This window comes from Phaethon lepturus, unplaced genomic scaffold (genome assembly GCF_000687285.1).
Source record: "Phaethon lepturus isolate BGI_N335 unplaced genomic scaffold, ASM68728v1 scaffold3585, whole genome shotgun sequence".
NCBI lineage: Eukaryota > Metazoa > Chordata > Aves > Phaethontiformes > Phaethontidae > Phaethon > Phaethon lepturus.
In genome coordinates, this window is record NW_010542473.1 from 18,949 (window position 1) to 44,841 (window position 25,893).

Consider the following 25,893-nt stretch of genomic DNA (forward strand, 5'->3'; position numbering starts at 1 on the left):
ATTCACATTGTTTCTCCTGCTGTAAGTACACACGTTTTAAGTAACAGTTCTCCTGTGTTTTGTTTCTACTGTCAGCTGAATGGAAAGTACATACAACATGTGAAAACACACCCAAAGCACATGAGAGTATGCATATGGTGAAAGATTATATAACTCTCTGTAGAGAGAACTCAAGTTTTTTTGAAAGTTTCCTTACATAAAAAACAGATCAATCCCACTTATCTTCAGTGAAACACATTTGTAGGATACAATCTAAATCAATACTGATCTAAATATTTAGCAAGAAATAAGTTTACTCCTCAAAGACTCAGCATAACATTGAACATTCAAGTTTACATATCTTCAGTTTTCAGAATATATTCTATAACAATTTATTACAAGGAATGTTTCTCTGCTGTTATTTCAGTTTCACCCTGAAATCGATTACTAGTCCAGTCTATAGGCTGATGCCTCCTTGAAAGGAAATAATACACCTAGACAATGGAGTTTATACCTTCGTCTGCGCATCAACAGCGGCTCCTTGGTTAACAAGAACCTCTGCTACATTGACTCTGTCCTCTTGAGCAGCCAGATGGAGTGGCGTCAGTCCACTCTGTGAATTAGAAACAAGTAACAATCTTCAGAGGAGGCACATGAATACTAAAATGCAAATTCAGGTATCAGTAAGACTGAAAACATCCTACTGAATGTAAAGACATTACAAATTCCACTTTCACTGTGTGATGTGCTTCTTAATCCCATTTGTTGATTTCCAAGAAAGTACAATTTGGAAGCCAGGAAGAGAATGTTTCTTTTACACAAGGAACATTTCTTCATGCAGCATTCAATGTGGGATAGCAAACTACAGCACTTTTCTTAAAGTCACAGTATTTTTTTTAACCTCTTAATTTACTTTCTTAGAATGAGTAAGATTTAAAAAGAAATACTGAATTATTGTTTACACTTCTACAAAGTTTTCCAGAAATAATGTTCACTCAGATTTGTCCTTAACTTCTACTCCTCTAATAATTTTCAAAAACAAACAGAAAAAGATAAAACTACATTTTTTTCTGAGATCAGGTCCATTTCTTTCCGCCCAGGGAGTATACAGACTTGCTAGATGACATGTACTGACACTCATACTTTTTGGATAGCTCATTATTTTTCTTATCTGAAACTTGAGATCGAAAATCCTCAGAAAAAAAAAAAAAACCTCAGAAATCTATGCAACCCCACTAGCTCTAAAAAACCTCAGGTAGAAAGGGTAGAAGAGAGCATCTGCTGTGGGGATGTTGTCAGGAATGGGAAAAAATATCCCTTTATTCGCAAATTACAGTTCTTTTTCTCTCCTCCTGTTCCTCTGCCTTTAGCACGGGTGACAGAAGAGCAGGTGGCAGCAGTTGGCTCATCAGGCAGAAACACTTGCTAAGTTTCCTTCCCTTGAACCCAAATTCATGTCCACAGTGGACTTACTATCAAAGGCAATAACTGCTGAGAGCATCCCACTATGCTGCACTCAAAGATACAATCCTGATGACAATGCAGCTTAGGTGGGTCACATTACACAAATATCTAACAATAACCTAACAGATCCTGGCTATTATGGGCCAAACCTTCTTAAAAAGACTTAAGAAGTGCTCAGTGCCCACACTAAGTATTCAGCTCCCAACCATTCTGTGGACCCTGAAGAAAACAAACGCTCTTTTTATTCCCATTGCAAACCACAAAACTTACTGTGCTTTAAATATCTGGCTTCAAATACAGGTGCTGAGCTTGGAAGGAAACGCACATTCCTAAAGTGAGTACAGGGGAACTATTTTCAAAAGATGCTATTATCGGCATAATGAGAAACTAGAGATTACAACGGAACAGTAACGGATTGAAGGATGTTGCAGGTAATTAGCCTCTGGTGGGACCGAATCAAAATGCCAAGCAGCTGCAATCATGCTCTCTATATTAGCCTTAGCAGCAAAACCATGACAGCCAAAGTGATGCAGAATGTGTACACGGCAAATTGCCATGTGGAGATACAAAGTACATCCTGCACTGCTTAAGCCCACACACTGGATTGAGACGGGGTGTGGAGGGGTGCAGGGAATAAAATCGACATCTGCAAGAGTAGCTTCCTGAAGGAGGGCCCAAAAATAACCAAACTGTAAAGTTAGAAACAGGAAAACACAGCAGCCCTGTGCAGCATCACCCACAGCCTCAGAGGACACCAAGTCTTTCTATTTGCTGAGAACAAGAAATACTTCCCATGAAAAATTTGTCTCTTGCCTTTCTACTCTAGCCATATAAATTCTTACTGAAACTGTACTTTACAACATCTCTGATGTCTAGTGGGGCATTTAAAGAACTAAGGCTGCACATTTGCTAGAAACATTACTATAGAGCAGACTTAATAGCCCATAAATTCATACATATAGAAACTAAAATCTACCAACTTCCCTTTCCTGCCCCCAGGAGAAATCACACCAAAAGCCACTGTGCTCTGAGGAACACCCCCTGGGGAGGTAGAATCACTGATATTAATGAAAAAATTCTCAGACCACCTCGCTGTTATTATCCCATTAAAAAAAAAAACAGCTTCCCTTCACAAGTTAGTTGTTACCATTGCTTAATGGTCAGGCACACATCTAGAGGCTCATAAACGACACGCACCAACCCCACTAATTGCTGGGGGCGGGGAAAGAAGTTTTCTCTCCAGGCATTTTTTGGCAGACTAGCATAAGGTGTAAGAGAGGGAGAGGGATTTTCAAGCTCCTCTGCAGCATGTGCCATCATCAAAACTCGGGTACTACAAAATACATTTCATTCAATGTGACGTGACATGGCATGCTGCACGCTGCTCTCTCCGCTATCTGCTAAGAAATGATGACGTGTACTTAAACACCTGCAGTAGTTTTCAAAACCTGCAGAATCACGGTGGACAAAATTTACTTGCAGGCCCCTATCCTTCTCATCACTGTGTTTGTTTATCGCCTAGCACCAGGCAGGGGGAACACTTACCTTGTTGCTGAGATTTACATTAGCATTTCTAGTAAGAAGCAATGACACCATGTCCACGTGGCCGTCCTGAGAGGCAAGATGTACAGGGGCGATACCCTGTCTGGTTACAGCATTGGCATCAGCACCATATTCAAGCAGTGTAGTTGCTATGTCCATCTGGTTTTTCTTGGCAGCTATGTGCAATGGTGTATAGCCGTTCTGTCAACACAAAGTACCTCATTGCAAGCTACTCATTAAACAAGTGATAAATCACTTTTCTGTACCTACCCACCTCTATGAAAGTTAAGTCCTTAGTTCTAAAAGTTCGTCAAACATAGTCCAATACAATAGTGACTAGTTGTACAAATGAATGTATCAGAGCTTTAAGCGATTTGTTTTTGAAAGTACCGCTACACCTAGGAGGATTCTGAAAGAAACTTTCAAATTTAGGAAAAAAAAAATCTGATCAGAAAAGCACAACCTATAGCAATAGGAATTTGAGTTTCATTTCACAGACATTTGCTACTTTTCCTTAAATTTACATAAAATCTTTAACAAACAGAAGAGCAGGATGTGTGTTCATAACTTAGAACAGCTGTTATTTTTGATGGTGTCTGTCCCCGCCCCCCCCATTTCCCAGTGTGAATGAAAGATTATGTACATGAAATATGGCCTTTCTTGCAGCATTTACCCTAACCTTAGTGACCGGCTCTTTTTGCTCAGATCAAGGGAAAAATAAAGCATATAGCTTTAGAGTCTTGCATTCTTTATTTTTTTATTCCTTCCAATATGTGTACCCAGTGAGCTCACTACTAAAAATAAAAATGCAGTATCTATTGCATGGTAAAATTTTCTCATTCTAAAACAGGATGGATTTGGCAGAAAATAGATAAATAGATATAAAGAATAACTGATTAGCACACAAACACCAAAACACTAAGGTAGAACCAACTTTTGGTACAGATTGCAATGCCTGTTTAATCAAGAACTTTCTGCCTTTCAGAAATGTATTAGCCCTCATTTTAAAGGAAATGGCAAATGTGCACATGTATGCATATGACTAAGGGAGAAGGTCAAGGGGGTGAGACCCCAGCTGCGTAAACCATTTCATATGGTATCATAACTACCACGTGCATCTCAGATTATACAGCCCAATGAAATCTATCTAAAGACACAAAGCATTCACCTGGCTTGGCTCCTCCCTGCGCCCCGCGGGGCAGCAGGACTGGACTATACGGGGAGGCAGGTCACAACAGATGCAGGGCAATGCAGGCAGGAGCAAAGAATTAATATGCAAGGGCACAGAAATGATTACAAGAGAGCTTTAATAGTAAACTGGAAGTGAAAGAGATACATACTCCACATGGAGAATGTTCTGTAACCTTTAAAATTCAATTCAGATCCAGTTCAGACCTTAGATACCAAGATATTTCAAAATGACACCCAGAAAACAGTGCCACAATTAATAAGAGAAGTATACAGCCACTGAATTTTCACTTTGAAGACAAAATGCTTCAGGAAAAACACAAGCTTCTCCCTTAGACTTCCTGCATGAGACTGACCTGTAAAACAACCATCGCCACATGAGCATCTACTAAATCTGAAATACTACGTGCTAAATCCTGTGTATATGCTAAACTCTGTGTATTGTAAATGTATATTTTGTAAAATAACAAAGCAGTTTTCAAGCCTCTTCCTCAGAAGTGGGTATACACTGCTTTCAGTGGAATGGAAAGCAGCAGGTTGCCAAGAGAAGGCAAGAAGAGAGCCGAAAAATAAAAGCTGAAATTCAGCCCAGTCTCAGTCTGCATCTTCTCCTCATCAGGACTGTGTTCTGTTACTACACATAGATGCAGAAGGGAACACAGAAGTTTGAAAGGTAGGGTATTGGGTTATTCTGGCTGCCAGGGAAAAGAGGTAAAAAGCAAAAATGGTTAAAGATGAAGGGACAGAGAAAAACTGAGGCTTTGCGGGTGGGGGCAAGAGGAAGAGAAGCATTATAAAGAGTATGTCAAATTAAAACTAGACACATGCCTAATTTTTGCCTATAAAAAAGAAGAATGGTTCATCAGAATAACTGTTTGTATGACAGGGCTGTCCTCTGACATGGCCAATTCCCATACCCTTTCACTGATCACTCTTCATGGCAAATGCTGCCAGGCCAGGCTAATGAGCCACTCTTAAGATCAGTGCTAGTCAGGATTGTCACAGAAGAAGTAACTGCTAATGAAACTAACTGTGGAGCCAGTGATGAGATATAACACATTTACTTATTAGACCACATTTACCAAAGAAATGGGAAATCATCTGCTGTTACCAACATCATCTTTCACATGACTGCACAGTGGGTGCCTAAAGCAACAAACATGCTACCATTAATTTTATTTAGTATTGACACTCTACTTAGTGTTGCTGTGGCTCACTTGCTGCAAAATACTAACAAATGCTTTCTTTTAGAAAGACTTACAGCTGGCACTTGAAGGGCTGACGTGGCAGCTGCAAAACTGTTCTGTTCCAAATGGGGAAGCTAAGGTGTCCTGACACACAAGTTTGTGTAATATTATACCATAGTCGATAGTGCTTCCCAAGCCCTTGGCAGTGGCTGCTGCAATCCCTGTCCCTATAGGATGCACAGCTTCCACTGGCAGTTTCTTTCAGTGAAAACTGGGTCAGTGTCTCCTCATCCCCTTCACAAGGCCCTTTCCTCCCCACAGTGGCATTTAAGAGTGCTGTGTTGCAGCAGTAAAAGATCAGAGATCACTCCAGTTCACCTCCTGGGGCACTGCTCTGGAAGATTGCCACTATCGACATTATTGATTTTAGACTGGGCCGTTGCTGCTGGCTATCCATGTTTATTTAACTTTCCCCTCTTTCGCACTATAAGCTCTGGGACCTACCATGTATGACAGATTCCATCCTCCTCTTTATCCATGCAGAAGGCCTCTAGTGTTATGGCTGTATTCAGTCATGTGTGAGAGTAAGGCAATCAAGGAGAGCTGTCTATCTATGATACTGGCTTTCCCACTAGCTCTTCCTTTTCCACACTGTTTTTTTGCGCTGATTTTAGGAATGTATCTGGGTTGTTTCAGATGAGGTATTTACACTGCACTTACCCTACTTGAACCTACGTATGCTTCCACCCTGTTTTACTTACTGTTGCTGTCCAACTATCAATTACTGATCCATACTTAAAACTGGGATCCACAAAATACATAGACACTTGAAGCTTCTCTGAATTCTTTCTTCTACTCAGAACTAGAATACCTTTAAATATTTATTCTTTCATATCCCCTCAAATCTTACACTATGAGTTGTCTTGCCTATAGTAAATTGCAATCAAAGCAGGGCTGTAACTGTATGTTTTATTTTCTCACTAGTCCATTTACACTGGGATAGAAGTATTGTGAAACACATTAATAATTATGTACATTGTACTGAGAAACATACCACACCTCAGAAGTCATCCTGTGGCTTAATACAGTAGAACTACCCCTCTATAGGAGGGCATTAACTCCAAGCTTGCCCTGCACAGATGTTAAGATATAATGATATAAAGTTGGCTCGCTTGGGGAAGGTACTAAGGAGACTGGACAAGTGAAAGCAAGGCTCAGTATTCACTGGGACTGAACTTTATTGAAACTAGAGGTTTTAAATGTTTCTACATCTATATTTGCTTTTTTACTGCTATTTTATTCACCTGCAGAATTACTCTAACAGCTTTATGTGGTTGTGAGACACTAATAAACAAGGTCACTGAGCCCCCTGTAATTGCAAGCACGTACAGCCTATAAAGAACAGAGGTAGACAGGGAATAAAGTGACACAAAAGACTTAGGTATTGTTCCCACAGAGTGGGCAGTACTTGTACCTTGGCAGATGCGTGAGGTGAAGCTCCCTGGTCCAACAGTAGGAGTGCCACTTTTTGATTATCATAGTGTGCAGCTACATGCAGTGGTGTTAAGCCGCTCTAAAAACACATGCAGAACAAACAAGTGCTGTTACAGACCCTCTCCAGGGAAAACTTAAAGAGTTTGGAAAAATCAGAGCAGATAAGGTGGAAAAACACATTTGTTATTTCATTCATGCATCCAGAGTCTTTGATAACTTTAGAATCAAAAAATAAAACAGACATTTGAAAATCCTTACTGAGATGTGAAAGCCCTTTGCAACTTTTCCCAGGGAAGATGAACAGAGAAGCACATATCTGTGCTGCCCTCAGGACAGAGCAGGCAAGGAATTTTGACCCTGAGGTCAAAACTGATTGACGGCAACATTTTTCTTTTACTGCAGTGGATAAGTAAACTGTACCTTGAATCTGTAAAAATCCAAGCTGGGCTGGTTTAAAAAGCCTGAGGTCCTACCAGGCTTTGCCCCCTGTCATAAGACCCAAGGGAACTGAGCCAGCTGCCTGAATACCCTGACAAGAACTGTAAATACTCTGCGCAGGAAGGTAGGGGAATGGTCCGTCTCCATTCCCCTGGATGGGTACAGAGAGAACATAATTTTGTTGTCAATTAATGACAGTAAGAGTCATAAACTTTTATCAAGAGTTTGCTGGCTCTTGGCAGCCCCAACAGTGACTGGACTATTACATGGAACACATTCCAGTTAAGCCAGGTTGTGGATAGTAATGTGATGGTAAGTAAGTAGAATAATATTAGAATATTATGTGCATTTAGATATTTGCTGCGCAAGTAGCAGTGGCTTCTTCTGTCCTACCTTTCCAGAAGCATCAGGAGATGCATTCTTCTGAAGTAGGAGGTTGGCTACCTCAATTTTCCCATATTTTGCAGCCACATGTAGAGGAGTAAATCCTTTCTGTAAGAGAAAACAGTTACATAGCAGCCTTGTGCACTCTTTTTCAGGCTAAGCTTTGTCTCTGATCTACAAGGATATTGCTGCTTCCATCCATCCCCTTACACAGTCCTGAGTACAGGCAGCAAGCCTGCAGATTCCCAACTGCCCTGGCAGGTCTGGAGGCCCTCCCTCACAAGGCAAAGCCCTATCTACATTAAAAAAAACTGTAAAAAGAGAAGAGTCAGTTCCTTTCTTCACACTGCCAAAGACCCAAGGAGAAGGAACAAGGCTGGGTAACAGCTTATCAACTGCCATCAGGAATGTCTGCCCTGCATTCCTTTCATTCCAAGAAAATGCATGTCTGATCACTAGGATGTGTTATACATCAGGCTCTGAGGTAAAAGCATGAAGCTTTGTACCCTTTTAACAAAATGTAGCTCATTCTTACATTATTTGTATGTGCATATGACTCCTGCAGCATTTAACTCACATGTAGCACTTGCTACAGGTATATTTACTATTGAAGACATCACTTTTGCAACTCCCTTACCTTGGTAATGATAGATAAAGATGCACCATGATCCAAAAGAACAGAAGCTACATCTTCATGTCCTTCTCGAGCAGAAAGATGCAGGGGCGTATAGCCAGACGTCGTAGCTGCATTTGGAGATGCTCCTTGCTGTAGCAGCTGCTGTACTATATCTGCTTTTCCCAGTCGAGCAGAAATGTGCAGCGGCGTTTGGTCGTCCTAAACATAAATGAAACAGTCCTACATAGAAAACTAAGGCTTATATTTCGACAGAAAATATTTGCTCAGATTCTACCACTTTTCAAAGTTGCAGACAAGCATTAATTTTACTGAGGTCTTACCTAGTGAATATTGCACACTGGCTTTCTGTTTGTCATATAATAAAAATATCTTGTGCTTTGTTGATGCATCACAAAATATTCCAGACAGGTACATAATCCATAACAGTAAATAAACTGATCAGTTTTCTTAATCCAGATTTGCCTCATTTTGCTTTGCCGCTAAGGTGCACTGAAAGAATTTGAGACCTTTCTTAAAAGGCAGTGAATGCACAGCTCTATTCCTCACACCTTGATCTCTTATGATTCCCAGCAACATTTAACAACTCAATCAGTTGTCTGGGTCGACCTGCGCTGCTTAGCATATTATTGCCTAGTAACTTGCATTAAGTATCATATGTTACGGTTTTTTACTAGTGAACGATTTGCTTGGTATTTTGCAGATAACCTTACAGTGGATATAACTGAAGATAAAGCATAATGCTGAAATTCACTGTTGTTTTCTCACCGCTCATTCAGAACACAATAATCTCAATAGTTTTAAGTATAGGGGTTGCCCTGTCATGAATCTCATTGTTTATTTTCCTTCAGTGAAAATATTGTGGTGGTTTGTGACCTTGTTCCAAGTGTCTAACAGAAAATTTCTTCTTTAGTCATTATTTGGTTTTGTACTTTTGTCGTCCCCATGCTCAGTTGTACAATCTTTGGATTAAGCACACTATTGCAACAGTATGGCCAACAAAGCCCATGACTTTTTCCTCTTCCTCATCTCTCCCTCCCCATTTTTCCCTGCTGAATTTCCTACCTTTTGAACACTGCTACCCACATTCTGCAGCAGAGTAGTTCTCTGCTAGAGAGACTTCTGCCCGTGCCCATCCTACAACAGTGATTTTACACCTTTGAGATTTAGGATGAGAGCACGTCAGGATGTGAATGCTGCTCCTCTGCAGGGAAATTCTCATCTGACTGATGGAGAGCCTTTATGGTTCTTAAATGTTTCCAGTTCATGCCTGTTTCCCACAAATTTCTCACGGCTATTGTTAGCACTGGTGTATAATCCATTACTTGTATTTAGTTGTTATTTATGATAACAAATTGATCACAGGCAATGGCAGTTTGCACAAATTAATCCATTGTGTGAAATTACTTCGAAAATATTTGCATGACTGTGCTTCTGAGCATGAGCTGTTCACTTTCAAGGCTGTCTGGAGATTTACAGACCACATGATTCACTTCTATTGTCAGACTGCTTGCAGATATGAAGTATATCTGCTATAAATATTTACTCAGAGTTCCTTATAAGTAGATATTCTCACTAGTAACTTTATTTGTGAGCAAATTCACAGATGATAATTTCATAATGAAAAATAAATTTCTTTGAAATTGTATTCATTTAACTGCTATCTGAAAAAAAAAAAAATCCTGGTTTTACCGAGTAAGACTGCTATTTATTGCATCCATTCATCTCCTTTCCCTGTCTGTTTCCTGGAGCTCTCTTTTTTCCATACTTTTGTATGTTTCTTTAGTGGCTCTTGACTCTTTCTTTTTCCTCCTCCCTTATCTTCCTCAATTGCAATTGTTTCTATAGGGTTTGTTCCTTCTTTCCAACCCTATGCTATATTCCCTTATTGTGCCTCCTTACTTTAGGAAGTCTTCTTTAGAAGTGTAACTATTTTTGAATGCATACAGGCTGATGCTTTAGGGAGATGACAGGAGACACCAGCAGCCTAAGGTTTACAGTTTTTCAGAAATAAAAGCAGATTTGAGGCGTTCCTCCCCCTACTAGCTTCCCACCCCAAAACAAGACTCTTGAAACACATAATAGCTTATATTAAAAGTTGATGAAAAAACGGGCATGGTATCAACTTGACATCTCCTGTCTTCTCTCTTACATACAGATCACTCATGACTACAGTAAGAGAGTACATAACAAAATATCAGCAGTCATTATGCCAAAACCCTTGGCTTCATCTCTCTTTCTCTTCCCAAAACCTTGCTTTGTTAAATATAGATAATTTAGGGTTATTATAACCAGACCATCACCTTACCTTAGCTTTAGCCTCCACCTGGGCTCCATTTTGTACCAGGTGTCGAACCACTTCTGTTTGGCCAGCTCTGGCAGCCATGTGCAGTGCTGTTTCTCCTCTCTAGCATGCAGCAGCAAAAATAAAATATCATTAAAAACAGACTGCAGGAAAAACAAACCCCAACATGCTTCATAAATACAAAAATACTGGTGATCCAGTTCAGAATAATCTCCACTAGAATATTCTGTAGTAGTTGTCTGCGAGCAAGATGGGAGATTAAGTCAATAATTGACCTCTTCGTTGTATGCTACAAAGCGGTTTATTGCAGGGTCAACTTTCCATCACAATAGTGCCTTTGTCACTACTCCTTTGCTGAAAAGAGACAGTGTGATTTTTGTATGTACTAGCATTTTACCACTAGCATTAAAAATTATGTCCATTTCAATAGAGCCTAGTCAAACAAAAAGTTTATTTCAAATTTTGTATATTCAGATACACATATATTTGGCTTTTCTCCTGCTATGCCCCATGCCTCTACTATCATTTGTTATCTGTCAAGCACCGAGACAAGTGAATAAGAGGAAAAAAAATCATTACTGAGTTCATTAATCTAAGGCTGCAGGCACTTAATGAAAGACAAATCCAAGGAAACCAGAATAAATTCAGTTCGTTTTTTTTTTTCCCCACAGAAAAATGCCTTCTATGTTTTTGGACATCAATACATCTTTCAGTCCAAAACCTACTAGTTTACAAATGGTGTTGCACTTTTATATAATCTAATAGAATTAGCAGATACAGACTTTAATAAAAGATCATCTTCTAACTGTACCTGTGTATGGAAGGTGAAAGGAAGATTTTAAAGCTAAACTGTTATCAAGGCTCAACAAGCTTCTACTTTCCTCTCATTTGTCAACTTTCGAATATCCATCTAACAATGACTTCAGTTTTTACACATGCCCTGGGAGCCTTGGGGCACACACTGCACATCCAGTAGAAAAGCGCAGTTGTACGGCTGTATGGACACGGGCAATATGTCCCCACAATCTGCTGCAATCTGTTGATAACAGCAGAACTTTCCTTAAATGGTAGGCCCCCGGGGTCCTGGGAAAACAGCGCTCAACAGTCAAGTACACATCGCAAAAATTACTATCAGAAGCTACAGTATGTTCTCATTCTTTACTTCAGAAAATAAAGAGAATAAAGTCTTCCTAAAGTCAGCCTCTTTTGAGGTTTTCTCAATGTGTCAAACATCTCCCAAGCAGGAGTCAGCTGGCTGCACTTTCCCATGACTCCAGTCGGAGCCACGACTGCTATGGAGGTGGATGGTGAACATCAGAATTAGATGCTTCACAGGAGTGCTGCTCCCACATATTATAATGTATTCACAGTTCTGCCATGCTGAAAGGAAACTTGTTACTCACCACATTGGTAGTGTTGGGAGATGCTCCATGATGCATTAGCTGCGATACAATATTTACATGTCCCATGAAGGCAGCAACATGGATTGGAGTTAGGCCCGACTGAAAACCAAACCAAAATCAAGCTTAAATCCCTACTGCCACACTCCTTTACAGGAATGCCATGGGGAAAATAAGTTACTCTAAAGGAAGTAAACCCCAGCGCTTGCTCTTCTGAGAGGATCTTATCTTCTCAAAAACAATATACACATGCTTAAACTAAAAGGCACACAGAATTGGAAATACCTACGAGTAATTAATGAGCAAACATAAAACCATTCTAGGAATTCAGTAATTCTTCATCAACTAAAATAAACTACAGCTAAGCAAGATTTCTTCTGTAAGTTTTTGCTAAATATCATTTTGGACCAGGGTACCAAAAAAAGAAAAGCAGAAGCATCCCCAGTACAAAGATATGACTTTCTGGAACATTCAGCTAATACAAAAAAGATGCAGCATCCATTGTCTCCACCAAATCCAGTTGCTTTTGGATCAACAAAAAGGTCTACTGAACTTCGTGGTGAGCTCCGTCCCCACTGTTTCTCTAGAAGAAAGGGAATTCAAAATTGTAGTACCCAGCCAGAGAGGCGCAGACACAAATGATATGGGCTAAAGAGAATTCCCCCTTCCCTTAGCACCTTGTGGCACCATCACAAATCTGCACCACTGCCACAAGATACAAAAGACCAACTGGAGAGAAAGAGAGGGAGGGAGAAAGGGAGGGAAAAAATGAGCAGCCATTTAGCAGGGCAGGACCTCAAGGATTTTGCTTTAGAAATCCAATCCATAGTTAATATTTCTCCAACTAGAATTACCCTAAAGCCTCTTCACAGCTGCTTCTGCACAGCTATAGCAATGCCAGCCAGAGGCTGCAGAAGGGAGTTTGGCTACCAGGAGAAGGAGAAAGCTCAGTGGATCTCTGGAAATCCCCTGATTTGATAGATATATACAAGTCCCAGGAGGGTAGAGGTGAGGAAAACACATGTTGTTCCTTTCTCATTGTGTTAGTTTTGGCTGGGATAGAGTTAATTTTCTTCCTAGTAGCCAGTATGGGGCTATGGTTTGGATTTGTGCTGGAAACAGTGTTGATAACACAGGGATGTTTTAGTTACTGCTGAGCAGCACTTACACAGAGTCAAGGCCGTTTCTGCCTCTCAGCCCAGCCCACCCCACCAGCGAGGGGGCTGGGGGGGCACAAGAAGCTGGGAGGGGACACAGCCGGGACAGCTGACCCCGACTGACCACAGGGATATCCCATACCATATGGCGTCACGCTCAGCATGTAAAGCTGGGGGAGGAGGAAGGGGGGAACATTCAGAGTGATGGCGTTTGTCTTCCCAAGTACCTGTTACACATGAGGGAGCCCTGCTTCCCTGGAGATGGCTGAACACCTGCCTGCCTGTGGAAGTGGTGAATGGATTCCTTGCTTTGCTTTGCCTGTGCGTGTGGCTTTTGCTTTACCATTTATCTCAACCCACGAATTTTCTCCCTTTTACCCTTCTGATTCTCTCCCCCATCCCACTAGAGGGGAGTGAGCCAGTGGCTGCATGGGGCTGAGTTGCTGGCTGGGGTTAAACCACGACACGCATGCAGAACAGCACACGTAAGCAGGAAGGCAGAATAACTGGTTGAGTATGTTATTTCTTTACCCTGTTTCACGTAATTTAGTAAATGCTTTTAAAAATAATACACTACAGGAAATACAATGCACGTGTGTCATATTTTACGGTAAGCACTAACTCATACTGTAGAGATTCAAGCCTGCAGCTGAAAAAAATAGGTGCAGTATCTACAAATGGAAGTATGGAATCTACGTGGAAAACAGAATGCTTATTACCACCTTCTATGGTAAATTATCTTTAATAAACAGTTTATATGCAATTATGACTATCTGTGACATTTGGTACTGTTTCCTCTTGTTGCAGTTGCATTGTTTATTCACATCTTGCAAGCTCTCACATTTCTTTGGGGAAGAATACCTTGAAGTTTTCTGGTCAATTTGTTTCGATGACCAGATATAAATTCTCTTTCTGACTAGAGAAATAGGGGCTTATGTACGGGTGCTGAGTACCAACTCCTAGTTCTGCCTTGAAAGGTTGTTATGACAGAAAGAGCCAGTGAAAGAGGCAGGCCAGAAGGTAGAGCCTGGCAGTGAAGTACCATGATGAATCTCAACAAAGGCAGTCAAATGTGGTTTGAGATCATGTGAGATCATGGTGAGGCAGTGACAGGAAATAAAGGAAGAACTCTTGCTTTTGGAAAGTTTTTGCGTGAAAAAGCAATTCAGAGGGTACAGACCAGACTGTTAACCTGGTTCACTCACACGAGACCGTAAGTTAATTGTTGCTGTTGCTTTCATTCTCTTAATTCTTTGCATTTAAAACGGATAAAATTGAATAGATAGTTTCTCTACTTCCACATTGACTGACTTAATATAGAGGACAGACACTGCATCTCTTCTGTTAAAGCTCTCTGTGCCTCTCACTCATTTGCTAACATGACTTCAAATTAGACTCTGAAAGCTGCATCTACAAGCCCTATGGTTTATTTTTTTTAAAACTAGTCTGGAGATGTGTAAGCTGTAGCAAGGGTAGGCTCCATTCTCTCTCAAGAAGCCAGGAAGGCAGCTGTATGGTTTGCTACTGAATAATTAGAACAAAAACTCATGCCTGAAATGAAACACTCTTTTGGGGAGATGAATTGCTCCTGTTTAATCAATGAAATTTTACCATTTTCTAACCTGGCTTCTTCCACAGTGGTCACACATTCAAAATGTGACCTTTCCTCCTAACTTAATAGGACATACACACACATAGACAAACCAAATTTTCCATAGGTACTTAATTAATATCTAAATTGTGCAAATAACTGCATATAGACTATCTCATGCTGACTGAAGTAACAGCATATTGATTTCTGTCTAGCTGAATTGTGATGACCTGTGATGGTGGGTGAATATAACTTCTGTGTTGAAAGCAAAAACAAGGTCTGTGAATTAAACCATCTTGCAAATTAGGACTTGAGTGAAGCACAGTTTTCACCTTGATCTCCTTAACAGAGTGAATTTCATCTTCAGTGCATTAAATTACAGGCAAAAATTGGCAGAAATTACAGAATTTTTTTTTAATCTGTTATGTTTCACTTGTTATTCCCCAAGTGTGCCAACTGTTTGGGTGTTGTGATCCATTAGTGCAACTGACTATTATTCAGTTTTATTATTTGGTAATATCTAGTTGAAAATAATTGTTTATTTGATTGGTACATACTCTTTGAGAAATATTCCAATATTAATCAATATAGTTATAATGAATTTTGCAGGAAAAACAAAGACAAACATGAAAAGACCACTTCTTACCTCCGTCACAGCTTGGATTGACGCACCATGCTTCAGAAGAAGTTCCATTACTTTTATTCTGTTCTTTTTGCAGGCAATGTGAAGAGGTGTGAAACCGTTCTAAATAGAATGAAATAGAATATTTTCATTTGGAAGGGACCTACAATGGTCATCTAGTCCAACTGCCTGACCACTTCAGGGCTGACCAAAAGTTATAGCGTGTTATTAAGAGCATTGTCCAAACGCCTCTTATCTCTGACAGGCTTGGGGCATCGATCACCTCTCTAGGAAGCTTGTTCAAGTGTTTGACCATCCTCTTAGTAAAGACAAATGAGAAAGAACATACTTTTTGATACTGCATATGTCATTAAAAAGTCAAATTGAGTATGGAATTCACATAAAGCATTCCTCTGTTTTAACAAAACACCTCGCAGATTTGTTTTGTCTTCACTAAATTGTTCATGTAAAAGAGAGAAAAAAATTTCTAAGAAAAATCCCAATATATTTCATATATCCAGTTTTAATTACGAAATATAGTGCTCACTCCAATAAATAATTTCTTTCAAAAAATTCTCAGCTCACATAAAACTATCAAACACTTAATTTTTGCTTAAGCATATTTACTGTTAACTGGGTGGGGTTTTTTGTTGGAGTTTTGGGGGGAGATGAGGGATTTTTTTGGCTGGTTTTCTTTTTACTTTTCAGAACCGCTGGTAAGAAAAGCACTTTACAAGCTCTGGCATTTGGATCTTGATCTAAAGTAATCTTGTAACTCTTTTATCCCATTCATTAGCTTCCAGTTTATTGTAATTACAATTATTTTGGCCTCTCCTTTAAAAAAAAGTTGTTGTGTGCAGCAGAGTGAACGTTTAGAACTACTATCTTATTTAGTGTAAGATGATAAGAAAGAAAACAGGTATAACAGGAAAATAAGCTGTCCAGAGATTCCATGACTGGTACAATGACATTAGTGCACTGAATGCTGGTACTGCTATGTGTATTCATCAAAAAAGCCTTTGCAGAACAATTCTGAAAACAGCTGACAGAACTGGTCCCTCAGATCTGATCAAAATCAGCTTTTTTAACCTGTCATATAGTAAAGAATATCATATGCTTTTGTAACGTGAGGTCAGTGCAATTGTCTGTTCCAGTTACGTATGAGCAGCTCTCAACGCCATCCTTCACAGTGGAGAGAATGTCAGCAGTGGACAGTGTCCAGGGTAAGCTCAGATGTGTTTCAGGGAAGAGTGAGCTTGAGCTTCAGATGCTACACTTAGACTCCTTCTACTTAATCATCCTGAGTGGGGATCAGGACAGAATAAAAGGAAACACTAAAAGATTTAGGTGAAAAGGAAATTTGTGGCTAGGTTACCAGACCACTGAGAGGTCACTGCCAGCAACCCTGACAAGCTAAACCTGATGATGGCTTGATAATTTCAGAAGGCAAAAATAAGTATTACAGGCCTGCAAGCCTCCCCACTTGCTGGTTATAGTGAACAAAATCCATATCTCATAATACCTTGACCAAAGACACTTGAAGACAGGTTGACCTAACACAAAAAACAGAGGGGCTGAGAGAAAGAAAAATATGGAGCCTGTGCTGTTTTCAAGACAGTCAATCCCACCTGGTTTGTGAGGATTTCAGGAATTCACATATTTCAGGAATTGAATGAGTTAGTAGCATCAGGCTGTGAAACCTGCAGTCAACCCAATTAATGTCAGAGCGTATGTCTGGAACAGTTATTGAAGAACAAATCAAAAAGACATTTTAAAAACAATGGATTGAAAGTATAATTTTGAACAAAATGCATTCATGCATTCAGTTTGTATGTAGTTTAATTACACTAAGAGAATTTGTTGCTGAAGTTGTTTTTAAAGTAGAAAGGCATATGACTCCATCAACATCAGTATAAAATACCACAAATATCTGTTATGTAACTCATTCCTACTTTTTACTGTTTCACATCTTTGAGAGTGAATAAAAATTTTCTCAGTTTTAAGTGTTGCTGATTATTTTCTCTTTACAAACATTTAGAAAATGAGAATTCTCTCCATACTAAAAACTACAGCAGTTACGTCTGCAGCTGCCTCAGGTATTCAGAATTGTAACGAGCTACCAGGAGGCAAAAGCACTCTAGTTACACTAGAAATTCACAAATCACTGCTAACTGCCTGTAAGCAAAGGTCTACTCTTATTGCATGATACATTATTAACACTTTGAACCTCGAGCATCCTCTCTTGGGCTGTAGCAATAAAACATATCCTCCCTGTCAACCATCAGCAGGCAGAAAATAACTCTTAAATATGCCTCACTGCAACTTTGGAAGAATGTTTAGCTGTGAATAGTAACCCGCTGTGTACTCACCAGTGCTTTGGCATTAGGATTAGCTTTCTTGTCCAAGAGAACCTTGGCAACTTTGTAGTGGCCGCAGTGGGCGGCAACATGCAGCGCAGTCAGATAGTCATTAGTGACGTCATCTACAGGCACGTTATGCTGAATCAGAAGCTGAACGCAGTTTAGATGATCTCCTTGTGTTGCCATGTGCAACGGAGACAAACCATTCTGCAAACGAAGAGACACAACACTGATGGGTTATAGGATGCTCAGAGAAATGAAACTCTTCCATGTTGTTCTTACAGCATTTGTTGCATGAAGAATTTTACAAGCCCAGAGAGCACACAAAAGGTTCTTACTCCAGCAAAAGCCACATGGAATTTGGAGTTTGTTTGTTAAGAGTTTGTAGGCAGCTCTACATTAAAAAAAAGTCATACTATACCAGCAGCGCTGTGAACGTAGTTTATTCCAGCCACATAGCTCAGATAAGTTGCTTTAGTTAAATGAGTTAGATGAAGAACAGCACTTTGTGACTTTTAATACCGTAGCCAGAAAATTTGCTTTTTTTAAAAGCTGCATTAAACTCCGCTCTCTAATTTAGCCTGCATATACCAGTCATGAGAGAGCAGGTCAGAGCATCACTCAGTAATCACTACAACCTTGCCTCATCCCTCCACTAGTGTTTTCCTGAACGTGGGTTCTACACACACTTTATACCACACTACACACCTATGGAGACCACTCTTCCCAGCCAACGGTGGTACAACAGCAAAAGTTTCAAGTGCAACCAGGCTAGGAAAAAAAATCTGAATGAGACCATCATGATATGACCCATGAGCAGCAGTGGTAAAGCTTTGTTTCATCAGGGAAACACCTGAGAGAGAATTATATTTAGGAACAAAACGCATACCAGAATTGTTTCTTGTGCTGCTTACTGTTAATCAACAAGCTGCCAACATATATTACATTTCCAGAGTAAAAACACAAGAGAAATAATTCTCAGAACTTTAAAGAACTGAGCTTATTTCATGATAAAAAATTAAAAAATATGACAGTACAAAAGAGGTCTTGTTAGGAGAGGTACATGAGCTCCTTAGATAAACCTCAGCACACCTTCTTCCATTTGTTTGTTTTTTTGGTTGGGGGGTGTGTGTGTGTGGGGGGGGTGTTTGGTTTTTTTGTTTTTTTGTTTGTTTTACTTAGTCCTTCTAATGCCAAAATTAGATTCAAGTGCAGGAGCTATTCTGGTAACACATACTAGTATATAATCTATAAATGACTGACAGTACAGTATGCCATCATGAAGAAAGTGAAACTTGATCACAGATGTAGTGCCCTCATGTGACTGCAGTTAGCAAAGGCAAAGTAGCAACACAAAACCAGCTGAGATCTCAGGCTTTCTGAAACAGATGATTTCTTTCTTCTCCCTTCCCACGGCCAGATCATAACAGTAATGACAAACATTCAAAATAAAGGTGGAAATACACAGTGAAATAATTTTTTAAAGTGACATGGAAGAAGGATGGTGAAAATAAACAGGCTAATACTGTCAGAACTTGAAAGCAGTTTACATTCAGTACTGAGAAACAGACATTCTTGGACACAGTTCTATCTTTCAAGTAAGATTATCTCATGGGCTTGTGATTTATGTTGGCTTGGATAAGCCTCTCTCCCATTCCCAAAGGCTACTAGAGCAATTATCTGCATGGAAGCTTCATACTAGCAACGCATTTTAAATGTTTTCACTGTCTTTTAGTGTAGTTAAACAGTAGAATAAAAAAGATAGATTAATTTCCCCTCAGTCACCATGCCCTCCTGATAACAGTTTATAACTGATGATGCTTTTTAGGTGATAGTAAAAAAATCATGAAGCTTCTCACACACCGTTCTGTTCCATTTTTATAAGAAAGATCCCTCAGTTGAAAAGTGTAATTCTTAACAATAACAGCCAATAAACCACACTTATTTATGGAGTAAGAAATTGAGTATATGATATGGGACTCTCTCACAAGAGGGACTTGCATGAAAGAGGCTGACATTGATGGAGAAGAAGGAAAGAAGCAGAGGAGCCTCACATCAATTTGAAAAATCAGCAAAATGCTTGACAAAAATCTGTCATGAATGAGAAAAGTGCAGGAACTATCCAGACTTTACACAACAGAGCAAGAGAGAAGGCTGGTTGCTAAGGAAGTTGATGAAGACAAAACTTCATCGGGATATTGTCTTTTATTATGACCTAAATCAGGCTTGCTCTTAATTCTGTTGCAGTAAAAGATACTCTGCAATCTTACACAAGTCACTTAATATTTCAATGTCTTTGTCTTCCCACTGTTAACATTAGAATATTACATATAAACAACGTTCTCCTGTCCCATATCCGTGTTGTGAGAGGCAATCCACCAATGACTGTAAGAAGGTATTTGGTACTTCAAGATGGAGTCACTATATAAACACTGTTATATTACTGTTTTTATGAAAAGAAATTGCCAAGAAAACATTAAAAGGTGAAGAAGTTCAAGATTAATCAAAGATGTTGACAGTCATATGATACCTTATGAAAAAAAAAAGAAGAGGATCAGAGAGATGAAATACAGTACCAAATGCTTGTCAGGGCAAACATAAAATTATCAGTGATACATAGCTTATTTTGTAGCTGTGTCAGAGGACTTTAATGAGCGAAAGTATCATTAACTTGGGGGCGGGGTGGGGGGGGGCTGTTAAAAAAATGGAAAGAGCCAAACAAGCCTAAAAAAACAGTAATTAAAAAAAAGATGGAAATTGATACTCAGAAATGTAATTTCTCACACAGAAAATCATTGGCATACTCAGAACTAGAATTCAGGTTTCCTTTTGCTTGTAGAAAACCCCAGATAATCCATTAGGTCATTGCCTCCCCTGAAAATAAATCTAAAGTTATTCCAGTGCAAAAAAAAAGCCACAACTCTAAACAATCTCCAGCAGGAAGCAGCTATCAAACCGTAGTTCAGTTGTACTTCTGAAAGAGTTTTATATAACATGAGAAAACTTTGTGAAGTTCAAATTCTTTCAAAGATGTGCCCTATTTCCAATAATATATGACTTAAATTTGAAAAGAATGGAGCTACTTATTTTTGCAGAGGACAGTACTGTGTAGTTTAGTGCCAAATGAATGGATTCATTAATGTCATTCAGAGGTACCGCTACTTCTTAGCTTACCTTCTAAAACATCAGAATTAACACATCAGAGGGAAACTCAGGAAGCTCTGCACTTTCTTCCGTTCAGTTTTTAACACGTAACATAATTTTCTCTCTTCCAGAGAGAAGCTCCCATTTTGCTGGAGGTGTTTACATAAGCCTCTGCAGGTCAATGTCCAAAGTGTGTCTTTCAGCCTTGGGCTATTTCAAACCCACTATCCCATGTTCTCATCTGCCTGATTTTTGGCAAGTGAACTCTCGTCCAGGCTGTGTGAACCTCCTCAGGAAGAGGAACAAATTCAAAACCCACAGGCCTTGAACAGCAGGTTAAGCTTAGGGATAACACCTGACAATACAAAAATCCATGTAGCAAAAAAATGTAGTTCTTTAGGAGAGGTTCTCATTTATGATGGTGGAAACCAAAGCAATGAGGTTTAAATTTTTTTCCTTAAGTAATTAACTGAGCTACCAGAGAGTGTGGAAGAGCCTTACTCCACATGAGTATGGAGCTCTTGGCTCTGAGAGTGGCAACGGTGTGGAGATGCGCCCGGGGTGGGGAGTGCTTCTGGACAGCCCCTTGCTGGCTCACCCTGCTCGTGACGTTTGCAAGTCAGGGCTGTGGGAGTCCATGGAAACTCCACATGCAAAGGACGGGTGGATCCTGTCTGCCAGATTACCCGTGACAGCACTTGCCAGTGACTCACTCAGCAGAGGAAAGCTGGTGCCAACCTCCCCAAACAAATGCTAAATATATTCCGGTAAGGGGGGAAAAAAGAAAGAAAGAAGAGGGAGGAGAAAAGCAGAATATAGAAGGGCGCCGAGACAGAATAGGACAGGATGACAGAGGAGGGAAGTAACAGAAGGAAACAAGAAATGTTGTTGGAAATCTATTGCTTACAGACTGAGAGAAAAAAAAAATGTAGTGGAAGGTTATCTTGGGAAAGAACCTCAACAACCTGCACAACCCAAACGTCAATCCTGAATGGGAAAGTCATGGATTGTAGTGATGCTACAAAGCAGGCTGCTGCACTGAGATTTAAAATCAGCAACAGTGGCACAGCAGAGACCACCACCAGAAGAGTTTTGGCAAGAGTGTGCTTTAATGCTAACCCTTGGGTGTAAAGCAATCTGCGCACCCTGGTGCAGGTGATTTGAAATTTCCATGAATGATTTTGCATGATAAACTGTAGAGAGATAGAAAGTGGAGAAACTGGTAATCAGGCTAAGTCCTAAGGAAATATGAGCTGTCTCTGCAAAGAGACATTGCTCTATTTTTATCTCTTATCTCTACTCTAGCCTTAGGGTAATTTGGTGCAAGCTGAAGATATATTGTAATCACCATGTATTTATTCCAGGATAGATACAGAGATTTTCAGCTACTGAAATTATGAGGGATAAGGTTACCATACATTCCTTTTTGGCTGGCACAGAAACATTTTCTTGAGTATCTCGATTTAACACATTTTACATATGCAGACGTGCGCTACATACGGCATTCACTTTGGAGATCTCCCACACAGCTACTTTAAATAGCTATGATATAGAAAAGTTATTGTCAAACACTTAAATACATTGAGACGTGCAGAATTACATTAAAAAAAGTACAAGGATTATCCCAGCAGAAAACAGTACCAGTTACCTTGGTTTTGGAAAGAATAGGGGCACCACGATCCAGCAGCATTTCTACAACCTGTTCATGGCCACTTCTTCCTCCACAGTGGAGGGGGGTCAACCCATCCTGTGGGACATAAGCAGTATGATCGATTAGTTTCAGACACAGTAAAATCTTGTGCACTTTTATAAAGACCTACCACATCCTAAGAAACTAATTAATTCCTGCAGGATGCTGCTCTTAGGCAACTGAACAGCTGAACCTGTTTATTCAAATGGACAGAGTACATTTTGGCTCTGACTTTCTAAACATGTAAATAGTCACATCAAATTGGTGCTCGTACAGTGGGCTACTCCCAGGCCCTACTGTATGTGCAGGAAAGTGGTAAATGCATATACAAGAAAAAGATGAGATTGCACATCAGGTACTTTTTGCCTGCATGCCTTTGAGAGAATTAGGTTTTTCATTTGTCAGTATGCACTGAAGTCAATGGATGGTCCTCTTGTCTGAGAGAAAAAAATAAAAATCTTTCCTACTTAGTGTGACATTTTTTATTACACTGATTTTGGCAGCTGTATAGCAGATGAGAAAACCATCTTAAATCCCAGGTGATAAAAGTATGCTGGATTAATTTCTGTCTCTTGTCATGTAGACCATATTTGTGTGACTTGCAGCTCAATGACTGGTCTGGAGTCAAGGCATACTGTCAAAACCTCTTTCAGAATAGATTGCTTAGTAAAAGTCATCATCATATTAGAAATACATTCCTTAAATAAAAGGAAGATTCTTTTTAACGTCAACAGAGTTATTCTAAATTAATTTGATTGTTCTTTGACCTGTACTCTGTTTGTGATGCTCAAGTAACCTGCTGTAAATGAGTGCTATGATGAAAAAGAGCAACATATGCATTGAGTAACTGTGAGTAATGTCACATGGAGTTTTTTCAATGCCGTGTGACATAGTGCTTGTCACAATTAGTAACGTCACAGTTTCAAGAAAAATAAGGAAGAAAAATTTACGTTTTCAGAATTAGTAAGAGCAAACATTTGATTTGTTACAAGCAAAACATATGCAGGAGATACTGTCTCACAGAAACAATACCGTGTTTCCACTAAATATGTCAGAAGAGGAGCCTTTGTAAGAAAGGTGGAAACTAATAAAGAAGAAAGATAAATATTTATTAGTTTTCCAAATACAAGTCATAAAGGAAGGGGCCTTTTTCCAGTGTCTTCCAGCACTCTTTAAATATGTTGCATTGTCTAAAATATGTATGTCACATTGTTTTTATAAAAAGAATTATCTAAAATTCCTTCTCACACATCCTGAAGCACATCCTGTGCTTCCTAGTTCACGCACACGCACTCCCTCTCTGTCTGTCTCTGTATGGTAGCAAGTATTATTAAGATACCTCCTTAGACATATTTTCCATGCATAATTACAATATTCTTTCTTGATAATTCCTAAATGATTACACTCTACGAGAACATCAGCTTAAGACTTGCAAAGCGTAGAGGGCTGCTGGGGAGAGCGAGGTAGTGATTCAGAGCCTTAAATCTCCTGCTTCTGCTTTCTTGCCCTCTCTTACTAAGCCTATGAAAGACAGCAGAAAGAAATTGTTGTGATTAACTTTTTCTGCTCGTCTCATTTAAAAGTTGCATGGTTCTCATTGTACATGTCCTTTGACTTAAAGTTAGGCATATGTTTTTGATATAAAAGAATAAAAGATTTTGGTTCAGACTTAACTTGATCAAGACTCAGGGAGCCATTTGTTCATGCAAGATGAACACAGTTTGGCCCACTATGGCATCTTACTGGCATTTCTGTAGTTGATGTAATTGTCACTTCTGCTTCGTTGTTATTTCAGCCCATGAAGTACAGAGAAGGGAATCATGTTAAAATGATACTACACAAAATAAATATGTATTGCTCAAAACATGTAAGTAAAAACAAAGAGAAAAGATACCAAAAATCATGAGGTATGTTTATCAGTTGAGCTGCAAATGTTTTGCTGTACCTTCACAACAAGTGTTTAAAAAGGTAATGCGTATTACCCATACCAGTAGTTTCCACAGGCAAGGGCATACCAAGTACTAAGCAGAATGCAAACAACTAAGATAAAAATATCACCCACATGCAAAAAACATGTACAGGAAAGAAAATAAAAACCAGCAAGGCTGGGTAACTAGAGACCTGTAGGCAGGAGCTGAAGATCATATACATTAGATTGTTCATTCTTTTTACTTCCTATAGTTATCCTATTCTCCAGGCACATCAAAAAGATACTCAAGGAGATCAGGCACAAAACTCTTAAGTTAGGGAACATTTTCCAGACTTCATACCCCCCAACTCATTTCACAAACATACCACGTGCAGACATACCAAGCTCACAGAGAATGAGACACATTTGATCATCTTCATGCACTAGACTAAAAACGACTTCAGTGCTCCCTAGAGCACAGTGCCCCAATCATCTCACGTTGCCCAGGCCTGCCCAGCTTGCACCTACTGCTGACAAGGTTCCTGTGGCACAGGAGGCAGCAAGCAGTCATGCTTGGCCAGCTAGAGCTCATTCTAGTCCACATAGCAGTCACCACCACCAGATGCATCACACGGTGTGACACAACATTACAATGTAATATAGGTGCTTGTTGGGACAGCTGATCTGTAGCTATTGTTAAGACAATGTCAGGACTCCCACTGTAAGGAGCAAAGATATTTGAAGACAGCTCATTTAGCTGCAGAGATGTTTTTCTGTATTCTGAGGAGACACCATCTATTCACCTGACTTGGTTAATTGCTATATGGCACTAAAAGTCTTAAAGAACTGTGCAGAGGCAATCTGAAACACAAGTCATAGAAAGATTTTGTTTAAAAAAAGAGAATGGGAGATTAAGAGAGACTGCTCTGAACTCAGCAAGACTTTACTGGTTTTGTGAGGAGATTTTCTTAGTTGCTTATTTACTGTTCATATAGACTATACTATGTGAAGCATAAAATATATTACATGTATTATGAAGCAAACTTGCCTTAATATGATAGTCTGCAATGGCTCAGAAAAACCATTACAAACGATTATGACAATAATCTGCAGATTAAGGACTCTCTAAGTATGTGCTGACACAATAAATCATATCATCAGTATTATCTATCCATCCAGAGAGCCTGACAGCAGCTCCAGTGAAGCCAGGAGGACAATAGGAGGAGTTCTGCTTATGCACAAGATTCCCATAAGCACACCCATCTCTGGGGCTGCTGCTCTTTCTGTAGCTTTTATTTCAAACACCGTCCTGCGCACCACCCCCCCCCAAGTAAATGAGATCTAAGCACTGTTGCTGGTCCCTGTTGAGAATTGGTACCTGTGTAGCTCCCTGATCTTGGCGCAC

General features: G+C 39.6%; 1 protein-coding gene across 1 annotated transcript in view; it reads right to left on the reverse strand.

The window, feature by feature from the left end:
* The window catches only part of LOC104621502 (ankyrin-3-like), a gene marked incomplete at both ends in the record, with an annotated part of 44,399 nt that overhangs the window by 13,818 nt on the left and 4,688 nt on the right, over positions 1–25,893 (reverse strand). The window contains 9 exons of the mRNA XM_010288015.1: positions 494–592; positions 2,989–3,186; positions 6,835–6,933; positions 7,686–7,784; positions 8,314–8,511; positions 10,619–10,717; positions 12,019–12,117; positions 17,755–17,952; positions 22,538–22,636. Of these exons, the coding sequence (XP_010286317.1) occupies positions 494–592; positions 2,989–3,186; positions 6,835–6,933; positions 7,686–7,784; positions 8,314–8,511; positions 10,619–10,717; positions 12,019–12,117; positions 17,755–17,952; positions 22,538–22,636 (1,188 nt within the window). The remainder of the gene's footprint in view (positions 1–493; positions 593–2,988; positions 3,187–6,834; positions 6,934–7,685; positions 7,785–8,313; positions 8,512–10,618; positions 10,718–12,018; positions 12,118–17,754; positions 17,953–22,537; positions 22,637–25,893) is intronic.